General features: G+C 40.9%; 1 protein-coding gene across 1 annotated transcript; it reads left to right on the plus strand.

Annotated features, from left to right (window-relative positions):
• Positions 1–2,100: 2,100 nt before the first annotated feature.
• On the plus strand, positions 2,101–19,058 carry SERINC1 (serine incorporator 1). The gene is made up of 10 exons (XM_030944541.1): positions 2,101–2,254; positions 7,748–7,909; positions 9,393–9,586; positions 12,318–12,397; positions 12,585–12,722; positions 13,886–14,055; positions 14,155–14,245; positions 15,538–15,679; positions 15,787–16,017; positions 17,492–19,058. The coding sequence occupies exons 1-10, from the start codon at positions 2,216–2,218 to the stop codon at positions 17,628–17,630; spliced, it is 1,386 nt and encodes a 461-aa protein (XP_030800401.1). The 5' UTR covers positions 2,101–2,215; the 3' UTR covers positions 17,631–19,058.
• The last annotated feature ends 239 nt before the right edge of the window (positions 19,059–19,297 follow it).

The raw sequence follows: 19,297 nt of genomic DNA on the forward strand, positions 1-19,297 counted from the left end.
TGAATTAAAACTGGTATATCACAATATAATTTAATGCTGTCAGGCAACTGTATGGCTTGAAAATGGAATACAATTCCAGAAGAGAAATTCCTATAGCAGATCTTTTCTCTTTTACAATTTCTTAGAAAAGATATGTAGTGAAGGAGGAGCAGGACGTGGTTCAGTGAAGCGTACATAATGCTTCAGTATCTTTCCACAGTGGATACTCCAAATAAGATAGCAGAAATAATGACTGAATCAGAGAACAATGATTGGATTTAGTATTTGGGAAAAAAAAAAAGAGATCAGGTTGGTATGGAGAGAAATAGGCTGCCATGGCTATCAGAAATTCTTGTAAGGAAAAAGAGCACACTGTGAAAATTGTGGGAATACTGAAGCGGAAAAAAATCAGTAGCTAATGAAAACTCATCTTTGAAGAAGATTAAAGGTTCCACAAAGGAGAGGGAATGGAGATTATGCATTCATCACATGAAGCAAGCTGCAATGTTAGCTGTGAGCTGATGCTGCGCCTCCAGCACCTTGTGGCTCCTGCGGTGGTGCTATGTGGGAGATGAACACAGCACACCTCACTGGCTCAAATCAGTGCACAAACAAGAGTGAACATTAAGAATTACTGTTCTGGATCTATTGGCCGAACTAAGGGTATTCTGTGTACTTACCTTTCAAACAAATAGCTATAACAATTTTATTAATTATTCTCACTTTTTCTCACTAGACAATTGCAGCCTTAAACCTTCAGCTTGCAAAAGTTCTTCTTAGCCTTTTCATGTTTGATTTTGAAAATAGGATTGTCTTTAAATCAATTACAAAGGACAGACTTAGCAACATCCATAGATAAATCCAGTCTGAGCCCAGCATGTAGTAGTGTAATGACTGCATGTTAATAAGAATGAAAAATTGTAAGAGACAAAAATGTTAACTTGTAAAATGATGTATACTTCTAAATATTTTATTTAAAAATCCAATTTTTGTATCCTTCTTAAGTGTCTAGTTTTGGATCTTAAGACTTTTTACAAATGAAAGGGTTGTATTTTTCAGCCGAGACGTCATCCTTGGTATTATAATACCCTTATTATGAAATATTTTTAAATAAATATATGTATAAGTATATATTATAATGTGTGTATTATTAAGTGTATAACCTAAATTCTCTGGTCCTCGATTGATTGTTTTTTTAAAGATTTTTTAGGCCCTACTTTTTCTTTCAGGACTATTTTCTTTTTTTGTGGGCCCTTTCCTTTTTTGGGGGCTGTGTTCATCTACTGTGATTAGTTGGTAATTTCCATAGTCTACACAACCCCAGCGAACATCTGTGCACACAGAGGGTAAGGGTCTGCACCTGGCAAGGGGTCTTTGTGACCTGTGTGACTATTGGTATTATAATGGACATAGTTCAGCTATAGGACACGTGGACATTAAATATTTTGCCAAGTTAATAATGTATCCATAGATATGCACCAACACCTAGATTTACTACATCCTTAAAGTTTGTTAGCTGCCAGGTGTCCTTGGCTGTTTTACTGACATACAACATTTTGCTTTACTACATCCAGTTCGCTGCACCTTGATTTCCTACATCCACAGCTGGCAACTAACAAGTTTTAAGCTTTAGCTCCCTTGACTGACAGACACTGTCAGACTTGACTGACGACTGACAGACTGACAGACTGACAGACTGCTGCTGTTCCCCTGGTTGGATCTCCTTTCCTGATTACTGACAGAACAAGAGGACACAGTCTCAAGCTACATCAGGGAAGGTATAAGTTGGATATTAGGAAGAAATTTTTCACCGAAAGAAGAATAAAGTACTGGAATGCTCTTCCCAGGGAAGAGAATCACCATCTGGATTCTACCACCATGGTGGTAGAATCACCACCTCTGGATGTGTTTAAAAAAAAACTGGACGTGGCACTTGGTGCTATAGTCTAGTTGACGTGGTGTTAGGGCATAGGTTGGACTTGATGATGTTAGAGGTCTCTTCCAACCTCATTATTCTGTGATTCTGTGATTATTAGGCCTGAGGCGTACAGAGCCCCGACCCCCAAGAACATCCGGACCCCACAGAATCCCGGCGCGTTCCCGCGCCAGGCCGGCAGTGACGTACCCGCGCCGTCAGGCGGCCGGAAGCACCGCAGGCAGCAGTAAACAACGGCGTCGGGAGCCGCCGCCGCCGCTTCCATCTTGGAGGAGCCCGAGCCTGAGCCCACCGGGGACCATGGGCAGCGTCCTGGGCCTCTGCTCCATGGCGAGCTGGGTAAGGTAGACGCGGACGGCGCGGGGGTCCCTCCCTGCCTTTCCCTGCCCGCCCCAGGCTCGGAGCCGGCGGCCGGTGCTCCCCCCCTCCTTCTCTCCCTCCGCACCCGGGCCTCGCCCGCCGCCTCCCCGCGCCTGTGTCACCCAGGGCGGCTGCGGCGCTGCCTTCCCTCCTCCTCCTGCGGCACGGGGAGGCTGCGGGCCCCTGCCCGGCCCCATCCGAGCTCTGTCCGCCCCAGCGGCCGCGGCCCCCGCTCCGCCGGGCAGGGCTCTCTCTCTCCCCGCCGCGCTGGAGTGGGCGGGCCCCGCCTGGGTGCCTCTCTCGGACTGTTCTGGGATCCCCAGGGATCCGTCGGAGCCGTTTCGCCGGCGCTGTGAGGAGCTTTGTTCTTAACCCCGACAGGCCGGGCTGTCGAGCTGCTGGGCGCCGCTTAATCCGCGGGAGGTGCCGCGGTGTGCGCTGAAATCTCCTCTCCCCGAATCTCTAAAGAGTCTGATCAAATTCTTTGAACTCTAGCGTTTCTTTCGGGAAAATCAAAACCCGCCCGTTTCCCCCATTCTAATATTTGTATTTAATGCCTCTTTCTTACGGCTTTGTCTGTAGCAGCTCCACCCTTTGTAGCATCTTTGTCTCGCTGAGCCATCCTTTCCTGGCGGCACAGTAATCCGTGGTAATGTGTCACCACGTCAGTCAGGTGATTTTTGTTCATGGGAAGCAGTAGATTGAGGTGGCGTTAAGACTTCTTGGCACGATGCAGGAAAGCAAAGAAGTTAGTAACTCATAACTTCAACTGAGACACTGCTTTTTTATCAATAAGTGACATGTCTTTCCAAGTCTAGTCCCTGTCTATATTGACACAGTCAAGTGGTTTGTGAGTTTTTAGATGTTAGCTGTAAGAATGTCAGTGGGATTGTGAAAATATTGTACCATGCATGAATTAAATTAAATTACCTATTATTAAAGCATTCATACACACACTTCTAGTGATATAACAAAATCTCATATTTATCCAGGCTCCTACATTTGAATGTATGGGCTTTGGCCCTCTAGTACAGAGTGACCTCTAATGAAGAAAGATGATCCATAATCCCTTAATCTCACATAGAAATTGTATTAAATTATCATAGAATTGGAAAATCTGCATAAATTAACTTCCAGGCTGATATGCCTGTAAATAAGCAACTAGAACACTGATAATATCCTTTAAACTAATTGCTGTCAGGGTTCATTTTGCTCTCACTAACATTTTAAATACTACTTAATGGTTTAGCCAGTTAGGCTTGAATTACTAACTGGAGAGCTGCTCTGCTCAGGCCTCCTGCCGTGCTTGTGTCTTCTGGGCTTTTGTGCTGTGCTGCTGCTGTGTGTGACTGCTCTGCGCTCCCCTGTGCTGGTCAGGCAGGTTAGCATTTTTAAGAGCAAGGGGAGCCTGTCAGAGGTGGGGATGAGACTGAAGCTGTAAGAGCAGAGCCATCTCAGCAAAAGTCTTCTGCTCCTGACAGCCTAGGTTGACAAGGCAGTGCTGTTTTCCCTCTGCTGTGTCTTGCCTCTATTGTTCTCTTCTCTGAAACAGCTGAGCTGCTCTTTTGCTCTTTTAATATTTTCTGTCAAGGCAAAGATCTTGCTTAATTCAGTGTCTATAAGTGTAAGAGTAGGGATGATGTAGCTAAACCCTGACTAGGCCCATCAGGGGCTTAGTGTTTTTGCAAATAATTAATTCAATATATAATCATTTAGTCATTACTCCAGTAGGAAGATTATGTTTTTAATATTAAAAACTTGTTCTGTGTGCATCAAGGGCAGTAAAATTTGTCCTTCCATGATTTTGTGGGGTTTTCTGTCTCCTCTCTCCGTCAGTGTACATCTTGTTACGTGTTCCTCATGCAATTTCCACCGCCGTGGGGAAAGAAATGACTCGTTGTGCAGGCATGAATTAGCTTGTATGCCCTGCTGACTGCTCCCAGAATAGGTGTGTGGGTTTGTCTTTTCTTATTTTGCCTTAGTAAACACCATTGAGGTGCTTATTTTTCTTCAAAAATGTAAAAGGATACGAGTTGGTAGGTAAGTAAAGTTTCTGGAAGGCAATAGATTTTATTCAGTTGTGTCTGAGTAACTTTTGCCTAAGCTTCCATATGGAAGCAAATGAAAAAGTACTTGTGGAGTAACTTTTTGTCTGCATATGTGACTCAACTGAGTCACACTGGGAAGTTAAGCTTTGATCTCCATGGTAGTATCTTGCTGTGTCTACTACTGAAATTTTTGTGGGAGGTGTGCTTTAAATTTAGGAAGAAAGTAGCACAAACTCACCTTGTCTCCTCTGCTGATAAGCTGAATTCCATGGGCTTAAATGTTCCTTGGTTCCTGTTCTTTGTGAAGTCTGTAAAAAGTAGTTTCGCTGATAGTATAGCACTGTTTTGTTGGAATGGTGTGTATTTTATTCTCTTTTGCCAAAGAAAGAGAGAATTGGTCTGCAACGTGATTCCTTGTGTAAGTAGCCAACTTGTATAAATAGTGTCATGTATCAACGGCTGTCTCTTGTTCAGAGATGGATGTGCATGAGCTGTTTAGGGGCAAAACATTTTAAAAGCTGATGTTGGAGCTCAGACACTCCAGTGAGGTGTATGGCCTCTCTTGAGGCATTGTTTTCCAGTGAGGTGGAGACGATCGTCTTCATTTCAACTACTGCAAGTCTCTCCTGTCTGTAGAAGCTTGTGCTTCCACTGAGGCAAGGAGCAAGTTGCTTGAATTATTTAGGTATGTAGCAAACACTGGGATTCCTTACAGAAGTGAATTTTCATAACCAGTGCTTCTGTCCCCATGTTTTCTGCAGCAGATGAGCCTAATCGTATATTCTATTCTGCCAAATTCAACCTTTTATTCAAAAGTATGTTTAGAAATATTAATGCAGACAGAATTAGTTCAAGAAAGTAATCTTTTTAACAGAGAACATAGATATTTTTCACTGGAAAGGTTATATGTGTGTGTAGGAAATAGTGTAAGACAGTGGTACTATAAAATTCTGATGCATTTGGAGACAATATTTGCCATATGTTTCCTGCTAACGAAGTGTAGATGCGCCTAGTGTAGTTGCTAGAGTCATAGAGCAGCCTCAAAGGTCCACCTATGTCAGGATCCAGGACATTCCTCTGGCTGCCCTGGATGATTTGAGACCCTAGCAAGGGACTCGGAGACCTTGGCACGGAGTCAAAAACACCTGTGCCTTCAATTTTAGTCCATAGAAAAAATTACCAACTTTGTGTGAAGATTTACAAGCCACAAGAGTTTAAGTAGAATGATAGTTAATTTGTCACAGAGTGAAAAAGTAGAATTTTGAGGTTTTAGAAGGGGGGCTCAAGAAGCAAAAGGAAAGAATCTGTGTATGTCCTGTCCTTCTTCTTGTCATCAGTCTTCTGCTGTGATGGTGGCACTTTTCGATTGGTTTAGAGTAGAGACCGACTGTCTAACATAAGTAATAGGTATTGGAAAATTATTGTAAATAAAGTATACGTAGTTCTTAGTATAAAAAGTCAACGCCACCCCAAAGACAGTCAGTGTGCCACAAACCAACCTGCCAGACAAATCTCAGCAGGTCAGATAAAGAATGTAATAGATAAAATAAACAACCTTGAAAAGCAGAACCAATAAATCTTGACTTCTTCTTCAGTCGCGGAGCTAGAAAAAAGGCTTTCTAATACCTCAAGAGTCTCTCAACCACAAAAACCCGAGACGCCTACTCCATCTTTTATGAAGAAGAGGGCCTGAGTGGGATGATCTGGTACCCTGTCCACTTGCATCTTGAACACCTCCAGTGATGGAGACTCTACCATATCCTTGAGGAGGTTGTTGCAGGGACTGGTTGCTCTCATTGTAAATAATTTCTTTGTTATATTGAGATGAAACCTCCTATAATCAATGCCTTCAAATTATTTGTGCTGCGCTGAGTGGAGGAGAAGGTAAAAAGGGGCAATATAATTAGTATTACATCCCGAAATACTTACAATGAGAATCTGCCTAGTTTCAGTGGTTTAGCAGACAAATGTAATGGTAAAGTTTGCCAATTTAAAGATGATTCTGTAGTGTAGTGGAGTGAAGATTGTTGGCTCCTTGGGAAGGAACATGTACCAAAAAGAATATAGGGAAGTTATTTAAAAGACAAGGTTTGTGGGTTCAGTGTGTGAGTCTGGTTGAAACTGTAGGAATGATAATTGGGCTTTTCTGGAGGGCTTCTGAGGAGTGTTGTGGCAGTCTGTCTGCTTTTCCCAGCAACCCCTGGGGCTCTTCCGGTAGCAGCACACTGCTGGCATTTTTGGTTGTCACATGATTAAACTGCTGAGAACTCTTTCTGACACATGCCTGTCATACTGGGTGATTGGAATGTCCTGGTCATGTGGCCTGCTGCTGTCCTTAGGTGACTGAATGTCTCTCATACAGTGATGGACACCTGTGGCTTTTGTCCCATGGTGGAGTTGCCCACACACTTGGATGTGTGCTGGGGGAGAAGCTGGGTTTTAACCCTGTTCTGTGTCTTTTTGTGTCATGGTTTGTTGTAGCTCAGAGAAGGGCAGTGATCACTTATTTTGATTGTACCTTTCCTCCTTTGTCTAATGTTTACTTGTGAGACCTTGCCTTTCTTCTACTTCCCAAATTGTCACACTGCACGTGGCAGAGAATTTGTTTCCTGCTTCCCAGCCTTTTCCTGGTGAAATAGCTCCCTTTTTTCTTCCCACAATTTTCTATGTGAGAATTAAATACAGGTAAATTTTGTCCTGTTTGGTTTTCCCCCCTTGTAGTATTACAACTGTACAGCATTTCCATCCACTTTTGCTGTTGATATTTGGTATCAGTAACACATGTACTGCATATTTACTCTGTTCTTACTGTTTGTACCTTTTACATTGCATAAGTTAATTTTGCAGACTAACAGAATTATGTGATGGGCGAGTAACTGCTGCTATGAAATAGTTTACAACCTAAGATTTAGGCTCTATCACCTGTTTTTTGTGTTTTGAAAATGTTCATGGCCCCAGTGAGGATTTTATCCCAACTGTGCCAGGTGCTGAGAGTGTACCTACATAACAGTTGTGCTCGTATCTTTTTCCTGTGGTGTGTTTGTTTAATCTCTGCAGCTGTGGAAGGGAGGATGTAATTGCTAACAAAAGCATTCCTTGCATGTCATTTGGCTGAAATGAAATAAAATTCAAGAGAACAAATGAGCCTGAATCCAGTCTTTATTTCTTCTGAATGGCTAAATGATTACTTCTAATCATTGAGAAGTGTTAGAAATCACTAATTTCACTGTGCAGTGTCACATCGGGAAGCGCTGTTGTTTGGTGGCTCTGTAGCATGTTGCAGTGACTTAGTCTGCACGCGTGGTGGGATGCACAATGGATGAGTAATTTTCCATCATACCTGATGATCTGCACAGCCTGATTAAATATTGAAATCTAGTAATCCAAAGCTTTTTAAATAATTCATGTTCTGTCTTTTTGTCAGATACCATGTTTGTGTGGAAGTGCCCCGTGCCTGCTGTGCCGATGCTGCCCCAGTGGAAACAACTCCACCATAACTCGGCTGATTTATGCCTTCTTTTTACTTCTTGGCGTGAGCGTTGCCTGTGTGATGCTAATACCAGGCATGGAAGAGCAGCTGAAGAAGGTCAGGTTATTTATTGCTAGCATTTTTGGTAGAACAAATGTCACAAATCATAGTAATTGATATCTTGAAAAGCATGGATTTTATTTGGAAATATGTCATTTTGCTACCAGCTGTGCTTCACAGGCACCATTCATTTGTTTGTGAGTCAGAGAAGTTGTGGGAAGATCCCTCTATAGATGAAAAGCACGCTTTTGAGGTAAAGCCTCTTCTTTAAGTGCTCAGAGCAGAAAAAATAAAATTTTGCATCCAACAAGAAATTTATGTATGTGTAGTTCCAAATAAGGTATTATTGAGATGCTTGTATTTATGGCACTTAATTGATTTTTATTGTGGTTGCGATTAAAAAAAATAACCACACTCTAAGATGTCTTCTAGTTTTGTTGTGCTGTACTAGTTAAAATTCTATTTTAAAGTCTGCAGTTTGTAACAAAAATATTTTTCACTCATCATAATAGCCTGTTTTCCACCCAGGGAATTATGAAGTGTTTGTAGGATCTTACTGTTTATTAGCTATATGAAGATGCAATATAAAACTGGAGAATGGTAACGTGAGTTACCGTAGAGCGTACAGGGTCACTGAACATGGGTTGCATGTACTTCAGTTCTGTTTTGCAGTCTTTAGTTTTTTTTCAGTAGATAGTAGCTTTGGGTAAGCATGATTTTCATGTTTTTTTTCCCCAAATTATTCATCTGTAAATGTGTATTGTAGGTTGGTATAGTTACCATGTTAGAGCTTCAGTGAGAGCCATGTTAGTCACCTAGGAAAGAAAATTACAGCCTTCTGGAATATGGTTTGACTTCTGAAAGATGTTGCTCATTTCCTGGTAGTGACTGGAGAGACTGTTCTCAGCTGTTTCGTATGGAAATTATGGATACACCTAATTTATAGTGATGGTACTTTTTTGGGAAAGGCCGTGTCTGTTTTAAAGAGATGTCAGCAGGCTGACACCTCCTAGCTATGTCATAAGCCTGATAGTAACTGTCAAGTCAAATTTACCAGTTCACAGATCTTTAGTTATCTCTTGATTCAGATCAGCAAGGGAAAACTGCATTTCTTTGAGAAGTTCTGAAATTGCTAATAACATAAAAAACCTGTTAATAAGATCCCTGTCCCACTCATGGAAACATTCAAGGTCAGGTGGGATGGGATCTTGAGCAACTTGATGTAGTTGAAGACATCCTTGCCCATGGCAGAGGGGTTAGTCTAGGTGAGCTTTAAAGGTCTTCTCCAACCCAAACTATTTTATGAAAAGATTTATTTTATTTTATTCTGCCTATGCAGGTTTTTTTTCATCTAGCATGTGTTTGATATTCTAGTTGGACTGCAGCTAATGATGCAGTCCTTCAATATAATATTTTCTAACAGTGTTAATAGTTACACAATGTTACAATATTAATGAATTGAGTATTGGAAATTTATTAATATTCATTTACTGACAGGAAGTCTTTTAATGATGACTGATGTGCCTTGTATTTATCACAGATTCCTGGATTTTGTGATGGAGGGTTGGGTACAAGTATTCCTGGTGTGCAGGGCCACGTGAACTGTGATGTCCTGGTTGGCTACAAGGCCGTGTACCGTGTGTGCTTCGGCATGGCCATGTTCTTCCTTCTCTTCTCCTTGCTGATGATCAAAGTGAAGAGCAGCAATGACCCCAGAGCAGCGGTGCACAATGGGTAAGATGCAGAAATGATGCTGAGATGAGTTAGTGATTAATTTTTGTTTCATTCCACAAAGATTTTTTCAAGAAATAAAAATATTTAAGAGCCTCATCTGAATTATATTCCTCTTAACTTTGAAGTTTGTAAGAATTTTTGTTCTTTTCTGAGCAGTTTTATTTTAAAGTTTGTAGCAGTTACACATATGTATCAATATAGATGTATAAAAATGTATCTTTTCTCTTTCTGCTATCTTCTCAGTTGCCTCTCTGCAAAAAGAAATGAGTTATGGATCTAGTTTTTGAGCTTCTCAGTGGATTTTCGTTTGTATTTCATTTTAGTTAAGATTATCAGATGGAAGAATATAGTGGAATTTCTGCTTGTGTATTGACACAAGTGGTAGTTTTCATCCAGGTTCTGCCTATGTCTAGTGTAGCTCCTTGAACCAAGGAAATGTAAATATTTGTAAGAGGACATGATGCTAAAAAGCCTAAAACCATTTATGGTGCCTAATCTTGGTGATCACAGTGATTGCTTAGACTGCTTAGACTGCTTTTATATTCAGTATAGTAGGATTAAACATGTCTAACATAAAAACAGAAAAAGCTTCAAATTATTTCTGTAGGGGAAAATAATTAAGACTGAGCAGAATATTGCTTTGTTTACTTTTGGGTTTTTTTGGAAAAGAAAAAGAATACAGTATTAAGGTATGTTAGCAAGAGTAACTCAGTTCAGCCTTTCCCTCCTTCCTGCTTTGTTCAGGAGAACATGCTTGTTGCAAGCAAAAAGAAAATGGTTCAGCTACATTCTGTATCAGAGCTCTGTTGTTTTTTGGTTCTTTTTCAGAAAAAGGCACATGGTGATTTTATATGATGAGGAATGTTTTTTACCTCAATTTTTTCTAAAGTGTTTGGGATCTTCTTGATAACCTTATTTGGAGCTGTGCTCTCCAATACAAATTTAGGAACTGTTTATGCAACCCATAGCAGTTTGCTCTTCTTAGCCAATCTAACATCAGCACTAGGATAAAAGGAAATATTTAATAATATTACTTTCAATACTTCTGTAATAACTCGTTGCTTCAATAATATGCATTACAGTGAGCTTTATGAAAAGCATTATGGCTTCTGATTTTTGAAATTGTCTGTATGTTCAGTAATATTTTGAGATATAATCTTTTTGTCAGTGATTTGAAATGTTCAGAATATCAGGTTTTTGCATATATGTGTACTAACTTTTTCATGCTTGCATGCAAGTTAAGCCCAGTAATACATCTGGTGCCAATGTTCACCTTCTCTGCTTTTTTAATGGCAGTCAGAATGGTTTCTTGCCTCAGGTTTTTGATGACAATAGAAAAATATCAATTATAATGTATCTATGAGATAATTGCTGGCTTGTACAGAATGCACAGCAGCTTTAGGTGTTACTTCAGATGACTATTGTTTGCAGTTGTAGAATGGGGTAGAGCAGTAAGATCCTTTAAAAAGTCCAGAATTAGAGATTAAATATATATAAACTTGAACCCATTTCTATAATTGAGAATGACATTGATTTAAAAAAGTGCATTCTAAAACTACTTTTAGTGGAGTTTGTATTGCACTATAAGTGATACAATTTAATTCAACTTTCATTAGATTTTGTCACTTCTCTATACCCCAGGGAATGAGTCCATTTTGTTCTGTATTCTGCACTTCTGTTATCTCACATAGTTCCTCTCCACACAACTGGAATTTGTTCTTCTGGTATCCATCACTTGATTGTAACAGCCAGCAGGAGAGATTAAACTTGTTCAAAGTATGGGAAGAAATGGGACTGGATAGAAAACTTGAAAAACTGACAAGTGTTTGACATGGTGGGGGTGTGGTGCATATCTTTGTGCTGTTATATTCAGTTTTGAAGTGCATGTAGATGGCATCATGCCTGTTTTTGGAGCTGCCTGTCACTGGGATCAGAAAAAATAGTCTTTTCCTCCTTACAGTTTTGTTGGCATAACAGTTTGAAGTTCTCTATACAGGGTATATTTATACAGTCAGTATTTGGGATGAGTTTGGTGTATCTTTGGTGAAGGATATTCCCTTGTATGCTTTCTGGAAACACCTCATCTCTTTTGATGGTCTGTGAGTTCATATATTTTACTGGAAGAAAAATTCCAATGACACTGCCCTGAAGTAGGGACTTGGAACTTGATTGCATCTTTTCTATGCAGGATAAATTATTTGCTTTTGTTTTTGTGATAAATCCTCATCAGCTGTAGGCCTAAAGAATATGAAGCTGGCTGGGAAGAATCGAGACTTTTGTATATTTCTCTCATGTAGGAAGTGAACCAAGACTGGTAGGGAGCTCCAACATAATATTTTATGTCATTGTAGACACAATCAGATCTTTGATACTAGAAGTACGAAGGGATTTTTTTAACCCATTTTTCTGATATGCAGACAATCCAACAATCTCACTGCTCTGGTTTAAAACATTCTTAGGAAGAAAAAAAGCAGCTCACAATTGGTCTTATTTGGAATTCACAAGTAAGAAGATACCTCTGCAAGCATGTCAAACTCTGTATCAGTCTAGCACAGTTTAAGCATAATTTTTTAGAGGGCAAAAGTCTTGGGCAGATAAAATTTTTATCCTGCTTTAAGTGAGGCAAGTTAAGAATGAGCAAATTAAAAAAAAAACAACTTAAAGATGTGTATTTTATGTATGAGTTAGACCAGACTTAACAGTTGCCTTATTTTATTTTATTTCCCTTTAGATTTTGGTTCTTTAAATTTGCAACGGCACTTGCCATTAGTGTTGGAGCTTTCTTCATCCCAGAGGGACCATTTACAACTGGTGAGGGAATATTGTCTTCCTCTGTATCATGGTGCAATCATACTTAGTTTTAAATAAAGTGCATGCTGATGTCATACAGTTTTAATTGTAGCTGTGTAACTGTAGTGCTTCTCTGTGTTTAGGGACACTATGATGGGAGATAAATCACCTATGGTTTTTAACTGATTTTGTTTTACTTCTCTTCTAGTGTGGTTTTATGTAGGTATGGCTGGAGCATTCTGCTTTATTCTTATTCAGCTGGTCTTGCTTATTGACTTTGCCCATTCCTGGAATGAATCTTGGGTTGAAAAAATGGAGGAAGGAAACTCAAGATGCTGGTATGCAGGTAAGGAGGGACTGTACTACAGTCAAGTTTTAAATTTAATTTAATGTGCATTATGTTAAATAAGTTACTTACTGAATAGTTCCTTTTACCAATGGAGAAAGGGCTGTCTCATGCACGAGTATCATTTTCTCAGATGTGTAGTTCAGCTCCATTGATGTCCTTCTGTTGTCAAGTAAACTAAGGGGAAGCAGGGAGAGGTGCAGCAGCCTCTGAATAATAAGATCTGTTCCTGGGAGCAAGGCGTGAGTTTCACAGAATCACAGAATGGGTGAGGTTGGAAGGGACCACAGCAGCTCATCTGATGCAGCCTCCTAGCTCAAGCAGAGTCATCCTGGAGCACACATGGCACAGGATTGTTCTTGAGTATCTCCAGTGAGGGAGACTCTACAACCTCTCTGGGCAATCTATTCCAGTGTGCCGTCATACACAAAATAAAGAAATTCTTCCTCATGTTCAGGTGGAGCTTTCTGTGCATCGTGATATCACAAGTGGCGCCTGCAGCTTTTTTGGAGGTTTTTTGGGGTTTTTTTTTGCAGACAGAGGTTTTGCTATCCCTTTAGTGCTGATTGAAAACAAAGTAACCTGTTAGTGTGCTTCATGTTGAGTAGAATCATCTCAAAAAAATGTATTTTCTGGTTGCCAGTCGGTCATTCTTTGAAGGTACATGCTGAGTGAAAAGTCATGGTAGTGAAGGGGAGAGTAAAGTCATCTCACTGGAGATATGATATTTTAATAAAGTGTTTCAGATTTGATAATTTAGATGTTTCAAAAGACAGCATGGCCTGTCTTCATTCAGTGGCCACTTTTCTATTTAGTGTTTTTACTAAGACATAATTTGGACATTAGATCTTGTTTTAGCCTCTGTTGGAGAAGTATTTCTTCAGTTTCTTTTTTAAGCTGTTAGCCAAAGTGTGTCCAGTACAGCTATGTTCCTTTATCCTCCTTGCTCTTCCTGGTTACTGTTAGGGTGTTGGAGAATCAAGCATGGCCTCAGGATTCCCATGTATTGTTTCTTCACAGGCTATTTGAGAACTTCTTTTACATTTCAGTGCCCAGAACTCTTGTTGTATATTGTATCCCACACTTGGTAATCATGCAGTATTATTCCAATCATAGTAGTCTCTGTTATTAACTAGTTTAACTATGTTTTTGTTTCTTCACAGCTCTCCTCTCAGCTACAGCTGTCAACTATCTACTGTCTCTAGTAGCTATTGTCTTGTTTTATGTTTATTACACTCATCCAGAAGGTTGTTCTGAAAACAAGACATTTATCAGTGTTAATATGCTCCTGTGCATTGGTGCTTCTGTAATGTCAATTCTGCCAAGGATTCAGGTACAGTTTTAAATCTGTTGCCTCCTGTGTTACCACAATATAATTGTGCCTGCAACTTTTGATTGCCTAACTTCCCTGTTCTGTGACTTCCTTGTGTAGGAATCTCAGCCAAGGTCTGGTTTGCTGCAGTCTTCAGTGATCACAATTTACACAATGTATTTGACTTGGTCAGCCATGACCAATGAGCCAGGTAAGTGTAGTAGCAATGTGGAGCTTTTTGGGTAACCAGTTCAGCAACAAATTGTACTTCCACCTCTTTTGCAGGGCAGCATTAGAGTAGGGTAACAGAATGTGCATGTGTTAAAGGCTCAGCTACATGTGCTGCTAGGAGCCCACTCCTGAGGGATAGGAAGGGATGGGCAGCAGGGAGGGAGGGCAGGGTCTGCATGGCTAGTCCAGGCAAGCTCCCTTGAGGGGGAGAGGGAAGCAGAGTGCCACTTATTCCAGGGTGTGCTCACCTTTTCCTCCCCCCAAAGCCAAGCTCCCAGCAGTAATGTGGGATGTATAAAATAGCAACATGGCCTTGCCCGTACATCTCTGAGCTCTGCCCCCTCTGCAACCAGCATGCTAAGATCGGGTCTTTTCCCCCTGTTTGTACGGCATGTAATTTCTGTTCTTTACTGGCAGAACTGCAGTATTCTAAAGCTTAGATTTTGCAGATCAGTGCATCTCCCCTGAGGAGTCTAGGAGTTTCATCTCCCTACCAGGTTTCATGTTTCTTAGGTGACCAAGATGCTACTGATTATATTTTTCCAACCTGAGGATTTATAACAAGTATTAATAAATGTTGTCAGTGTTTATTGTGACTGGAAACAGTTGAATGTCTCTAAAAATAAATAAGTGCAGAAATTATGATGATTAAAATAAATCACCAGATATTGATTTTAGTGGTTTTAATTGGGTCTCTGACCCTTTTGTCTTAGCTGTGGACAATCTTCTGTGCTTCTGTGTTATGGAATACATGAGTCATCTAATTCAGGCAGTGATTATGGGAAAATAAGATTGTCTACTACTTTCAGCTGTTTCATCAGTGTTACCCTGTGGATGCTATGCGTTGGGAACCACTCATAATAAAAAACTGACATACTGGCATTGTTTTCCAATCCTGGGGTGACTTGGTACCCTGTCTATAGAATATGTTTGTCAAACTTGTTTTCTAGCAGTAGAATTTCTGAAGTTTATTATGCAGAAATTTCTGTTTTGTTGCATCTAATGTCAGATGGACTAGTAAAGCAGTTGATGCATATCTTACATAAGTTCAGAAGCCTTTTATCTGCTCAAAGACACAGATTTTTATGCCATATACTGTCATTTCCCTGCTCTAGAGAGATTCAGTAGGCTAAAATTAAATTCAGATTTCACTTAAAGACTGTCACAGTCACGACGTTCATTTCTATTTCTGTGCATTCAGCATGGAAATGTGCTATTAAATATTTGTCCTGTTCTTGTTTTATGTAAGTTCTAATGCAATTTCCCTCACAGACAGGCGCTGTAACCCCAGTCTCCTGAGCATCATTGGTTACAACAGCACCACCATTCCAACCCAAGGTCAGGTAGTGCAGTGGTGGGATGCACAAGGGATTGTAGGACTGGTTTTGTTTCTGCTGTGTGTTCTCTATTCCAGGTAAGAATCCTTTAAAAAAATACATTCATTTGTATCACTTCTTATTGTTGGATATGAAATTGTATTTATTTGGGTATCTGTACCATGTCCTTTCCTGTCATATCCAGCATCCGGACATCCAACAACAGCCAAGTTAACAAGCTGATGCTGACCAGTGATGAATCAACACTGATAGAGGATGGAATGCCCAGGAGTGATGGCTCCCTTGATGATGGAGATGATGTTCACCGAGCTATAGATAATGAGAGGGATGGAGTTACATACAGTTACTCCTTCTTCCACTTCATGCTTTTCCTGGCATCACTGTATATCATGATGACACTGACCAACTGGTACAGGTATTTATGTTTGATTAGATGTTGTGCTGATAATGAGCATACAAGAGGCCATCTCTTGCTGGACAAGGAGGCATAAGTTGCATGCTCAGGAATGTAGGTCGAGAGTGGGCCTTCTCAAGGGTGGTGTATCTGAAAACTGTAGCCAACCTTGTTCGCAAGTGCTGAGAGAACTGGGACTGTTCAGCTTGGAGAAGAGAAGACCCAAAGGGTGTCTCACCAATGTAGATAAACACCTGAATCAGGTGTGCAAAGAGGATGGAGCCAGGACTTCTCAGTGGTGTCCAGTGACACAGCCAGAGGCAAAAGACACAAACTGAGACACAGGTGGTTCCCTCTGAACATCAGGAAAAATTGCTAGGGTGACTGAGCACTGGCACAGGTTGCCAGGGGAAGTTGTGGAGTTTCCATGCTTGGAGGCACTCCAAAGCTGTCTGGGGCAGCTGGATTTAGGTGTCCCTGCTGGAATAGTGGAGCTGGACTTGAGAACCTTCAGTGGTCTCTTCCAACCACAGCCATTCTCTGACAGGGCTTGGTGGAAGGAAATTATGTTGTCTGATCCTTGGAAAAAATCTTCACAATAAAATAGTCCTCCTGTGTGTGAACTGTTGCTAACAGCTAGATCAGATGTTCTTCAGAATTAAAAAGTACAGCTTAAGGTCTCTAGTTACTTGGCAAAGAACAATTTGTATTGAAAAAGCAACACTAAAAGGTACTTCATTCAGAAATAACTCTTAATAGATAGTTCTGCTGTGAAATTGATTTGTGGCCCTACTTGGGTCCAGTATGACATCAAGATGATCAGTTTCTCTAGGTGGTGTGTTGCCCTGTTCTTCTAAAGTTCTTCTAAGCCTTCTGGTGTTTACATTTTTGTAATGGAGTTTCTCGTGCACTTTTCATGTAAATGATGATTGCTTTGCATTCCTTTCTGGAGGAGGAGAGAATTGATGGACTGTTGGTTTGACCAGTGTGGTTGGAGAGGTGGCAATTTCATCCTCCAATCCATGGTCACTTTGGGAATTCTGTAAATATCGAGGTTGGGAAATAAACATGGCTCTTTTTTGCCTTGGACATCTCAGCGTGTGAGTGTCGTTTGTGTCATATTGCAACAGTAGTTGGCAAGGCAAAATACATTCTTTTTGTCTCTAAGTGCTATCCATTTACTGCCTTTCTGCAGACTTGTTAGATTTTCCTTGTAATTATTTCTGCCTTTTGGCAGCTTCTCATACTGAGTATTTTTTGTGCTGTTGTTGTTTTTCCACCTCCTGTGACACCTACTTACAAGTGGTGTTCTTGTACAGACTGGTGTGAACTGCCTGGGAGAAGGGTCCTTTGATGTGTGAATTGAGAATGATCTCCTGTGAGATCATTTCACAGGAGAATGATCTCCTGTGAAAACAGTGTTGAAGGGTGGCTTAGAACACAAGAATGTTATATTGAAAAAAAATAGCAAATGATCCTTTTCCTTGGTTCACAGTCCGGATTCTTCCTATGAGACAATGACCAGCAAGTGGCCGTCGGTGTGGGTGAAGATCTCTTCCAGCTGGATTGGCATCGTGCTGTATGTGTGGACTCTGGTGGCTCCACTGGTTCTCACCAACCGTGACTTCGACTGAGCTGTGCTGCTCTGGAGGGAGGCTGTGCTAGCGGCCACGTGTCCCTGAAACAAACAGTATTCCGGGTAGTAGTGCGGGTGTAAATACATGTGTGTGTGCTGTCCAGGTAGTATTCCCTGCTTTATCCTGCATGATTACCTTGAATCATGTCTTGTCATTTCAGTAAATGACTTTTCTAGCTGAGCTCAATGGTCATTGCTGTAACGATGGTTTTCAGAGGATTACTCCTACTTTGAGTGCTTTGGGAGCGAGATGTAAGATCAAGAGCTTTTGGAAGTATGTTTTTTCCCCTCAATTGCATTAAATGGTTGTAGGAAAAGAAGTGCAAGTGTTAATTAGGGTACTTAAACAGTGCTAGGTCAGGCTTTGCAAGTGAAGAAGGGTCTGCCTTTGATGATCCCTGTTGCCTTGATTCCAAAGTAAGCCTTGAGTAAGTGTTATTAGACTCAAAGTGGAGCACGTGTGGGTTCACTGGCCATCTTGCAGCACTTTGGCACTACCAGCCTGACTTTTCCCAGGCCGAGGGCAGCAGTACCTTCAGCACAGATGTGAGGGAGGAAACTTGCACCTGGAGCTGCAGAGGAGCCAGTCCAGTGTGTCCCACTGCACACAGGAGGACAGGCACCCTGGGGAGAATACCCTGGTGTAGCAGATGCTCAGAAGCATGTTTTTAAGGCACCTGTTTACAATGTGCATCTACATAGTATTACTGGTTTTTTTAAGTAGTTTAAGTAGAATAGCTGTGCTGTAATTTATTGCTGTTTTGTGTGCCACTTTCTTGGCTAAGCTACAATCAAGAAGTTTGCAAGGAGCCGAGTGGTAAAAGCTGTGTAAGCCCTTTGGAGGAATTGAGTATTGTGGTTTAAAAAAAGTGGAGAAAAAGGAGCACTGAAGTTACAATAACTGAAGGAGGAGGTTTGCATTTACTGAGGCTTCAACTGAAGGGTTTCTTAAAATATTTGGGGCTCTGAATCTTGAAATCTGTTACTGTATTAGGTATTTTTCTTGTTGTCCAATGCCAGAGATGGACTTGAGCCTAGAAAGTCTAAATCCTAGGCATAGTTCCTGTGCAGTTACGAAATCTTAAAATGCTTTTGTGCTTGCTGCTTTGTAACTGAAGTACATAAGCTGCATAATTTCTCTGTTACTTGCTACAACTTGAGCCTAGAGCAGCCTGACTGGGAGTGACCCTGGAGCCTGCAGCAGATGTCATGCTCATCCCTTTCTGTGGTGTTTGTAACTGTGACTTCCTGTTGCTATTCTCTAAGCTTTTATTTTAATTCTGCACCTGAACACTGACATTGACTGCAAAAAATCTGACATGTCAAGTCAAACTTGAGACAGTAATGGAAAGATTAGTAGAGGCTTGTAATAATTTGGAATATGTTGTTGTCTTATTAATAAATAAATTTGGATGAGGATGTCCCATGACTTTTGATGTCTCATGCTGCTGCCAGATGTGGCTATTGCAAGGGTTTGTGTAACCTCATCCTCTCTTCTGGGGATGCTTTGTAGCACTGTCAGGTTCTGAGAAGAGCCAACGGTGCTGCAGAGCACACCTGAGAGTCCCTGCTCTTTTGGGAGGTCACATGTAACTCCCTGGGTGAAGTTCTCTGACAGTTCAATGCCCTTGGCAGCCATGTCCCAGCAAACACTAACATGCCTTG

This window comes from Camarhynchus parvulus, chromosome 3 (assembly GCF_901933205.1).
Source record: "Camarhynchus parvulus chromosome 3, STF_HiC, whole genome shotgun sequence".
Taxonomy (NCBI): Eukaryota; Metazoa; Chordata; class Aves; order Passeriformes; family Thraupidae; genus Camarhynchus; species Camarhynchus parvulus.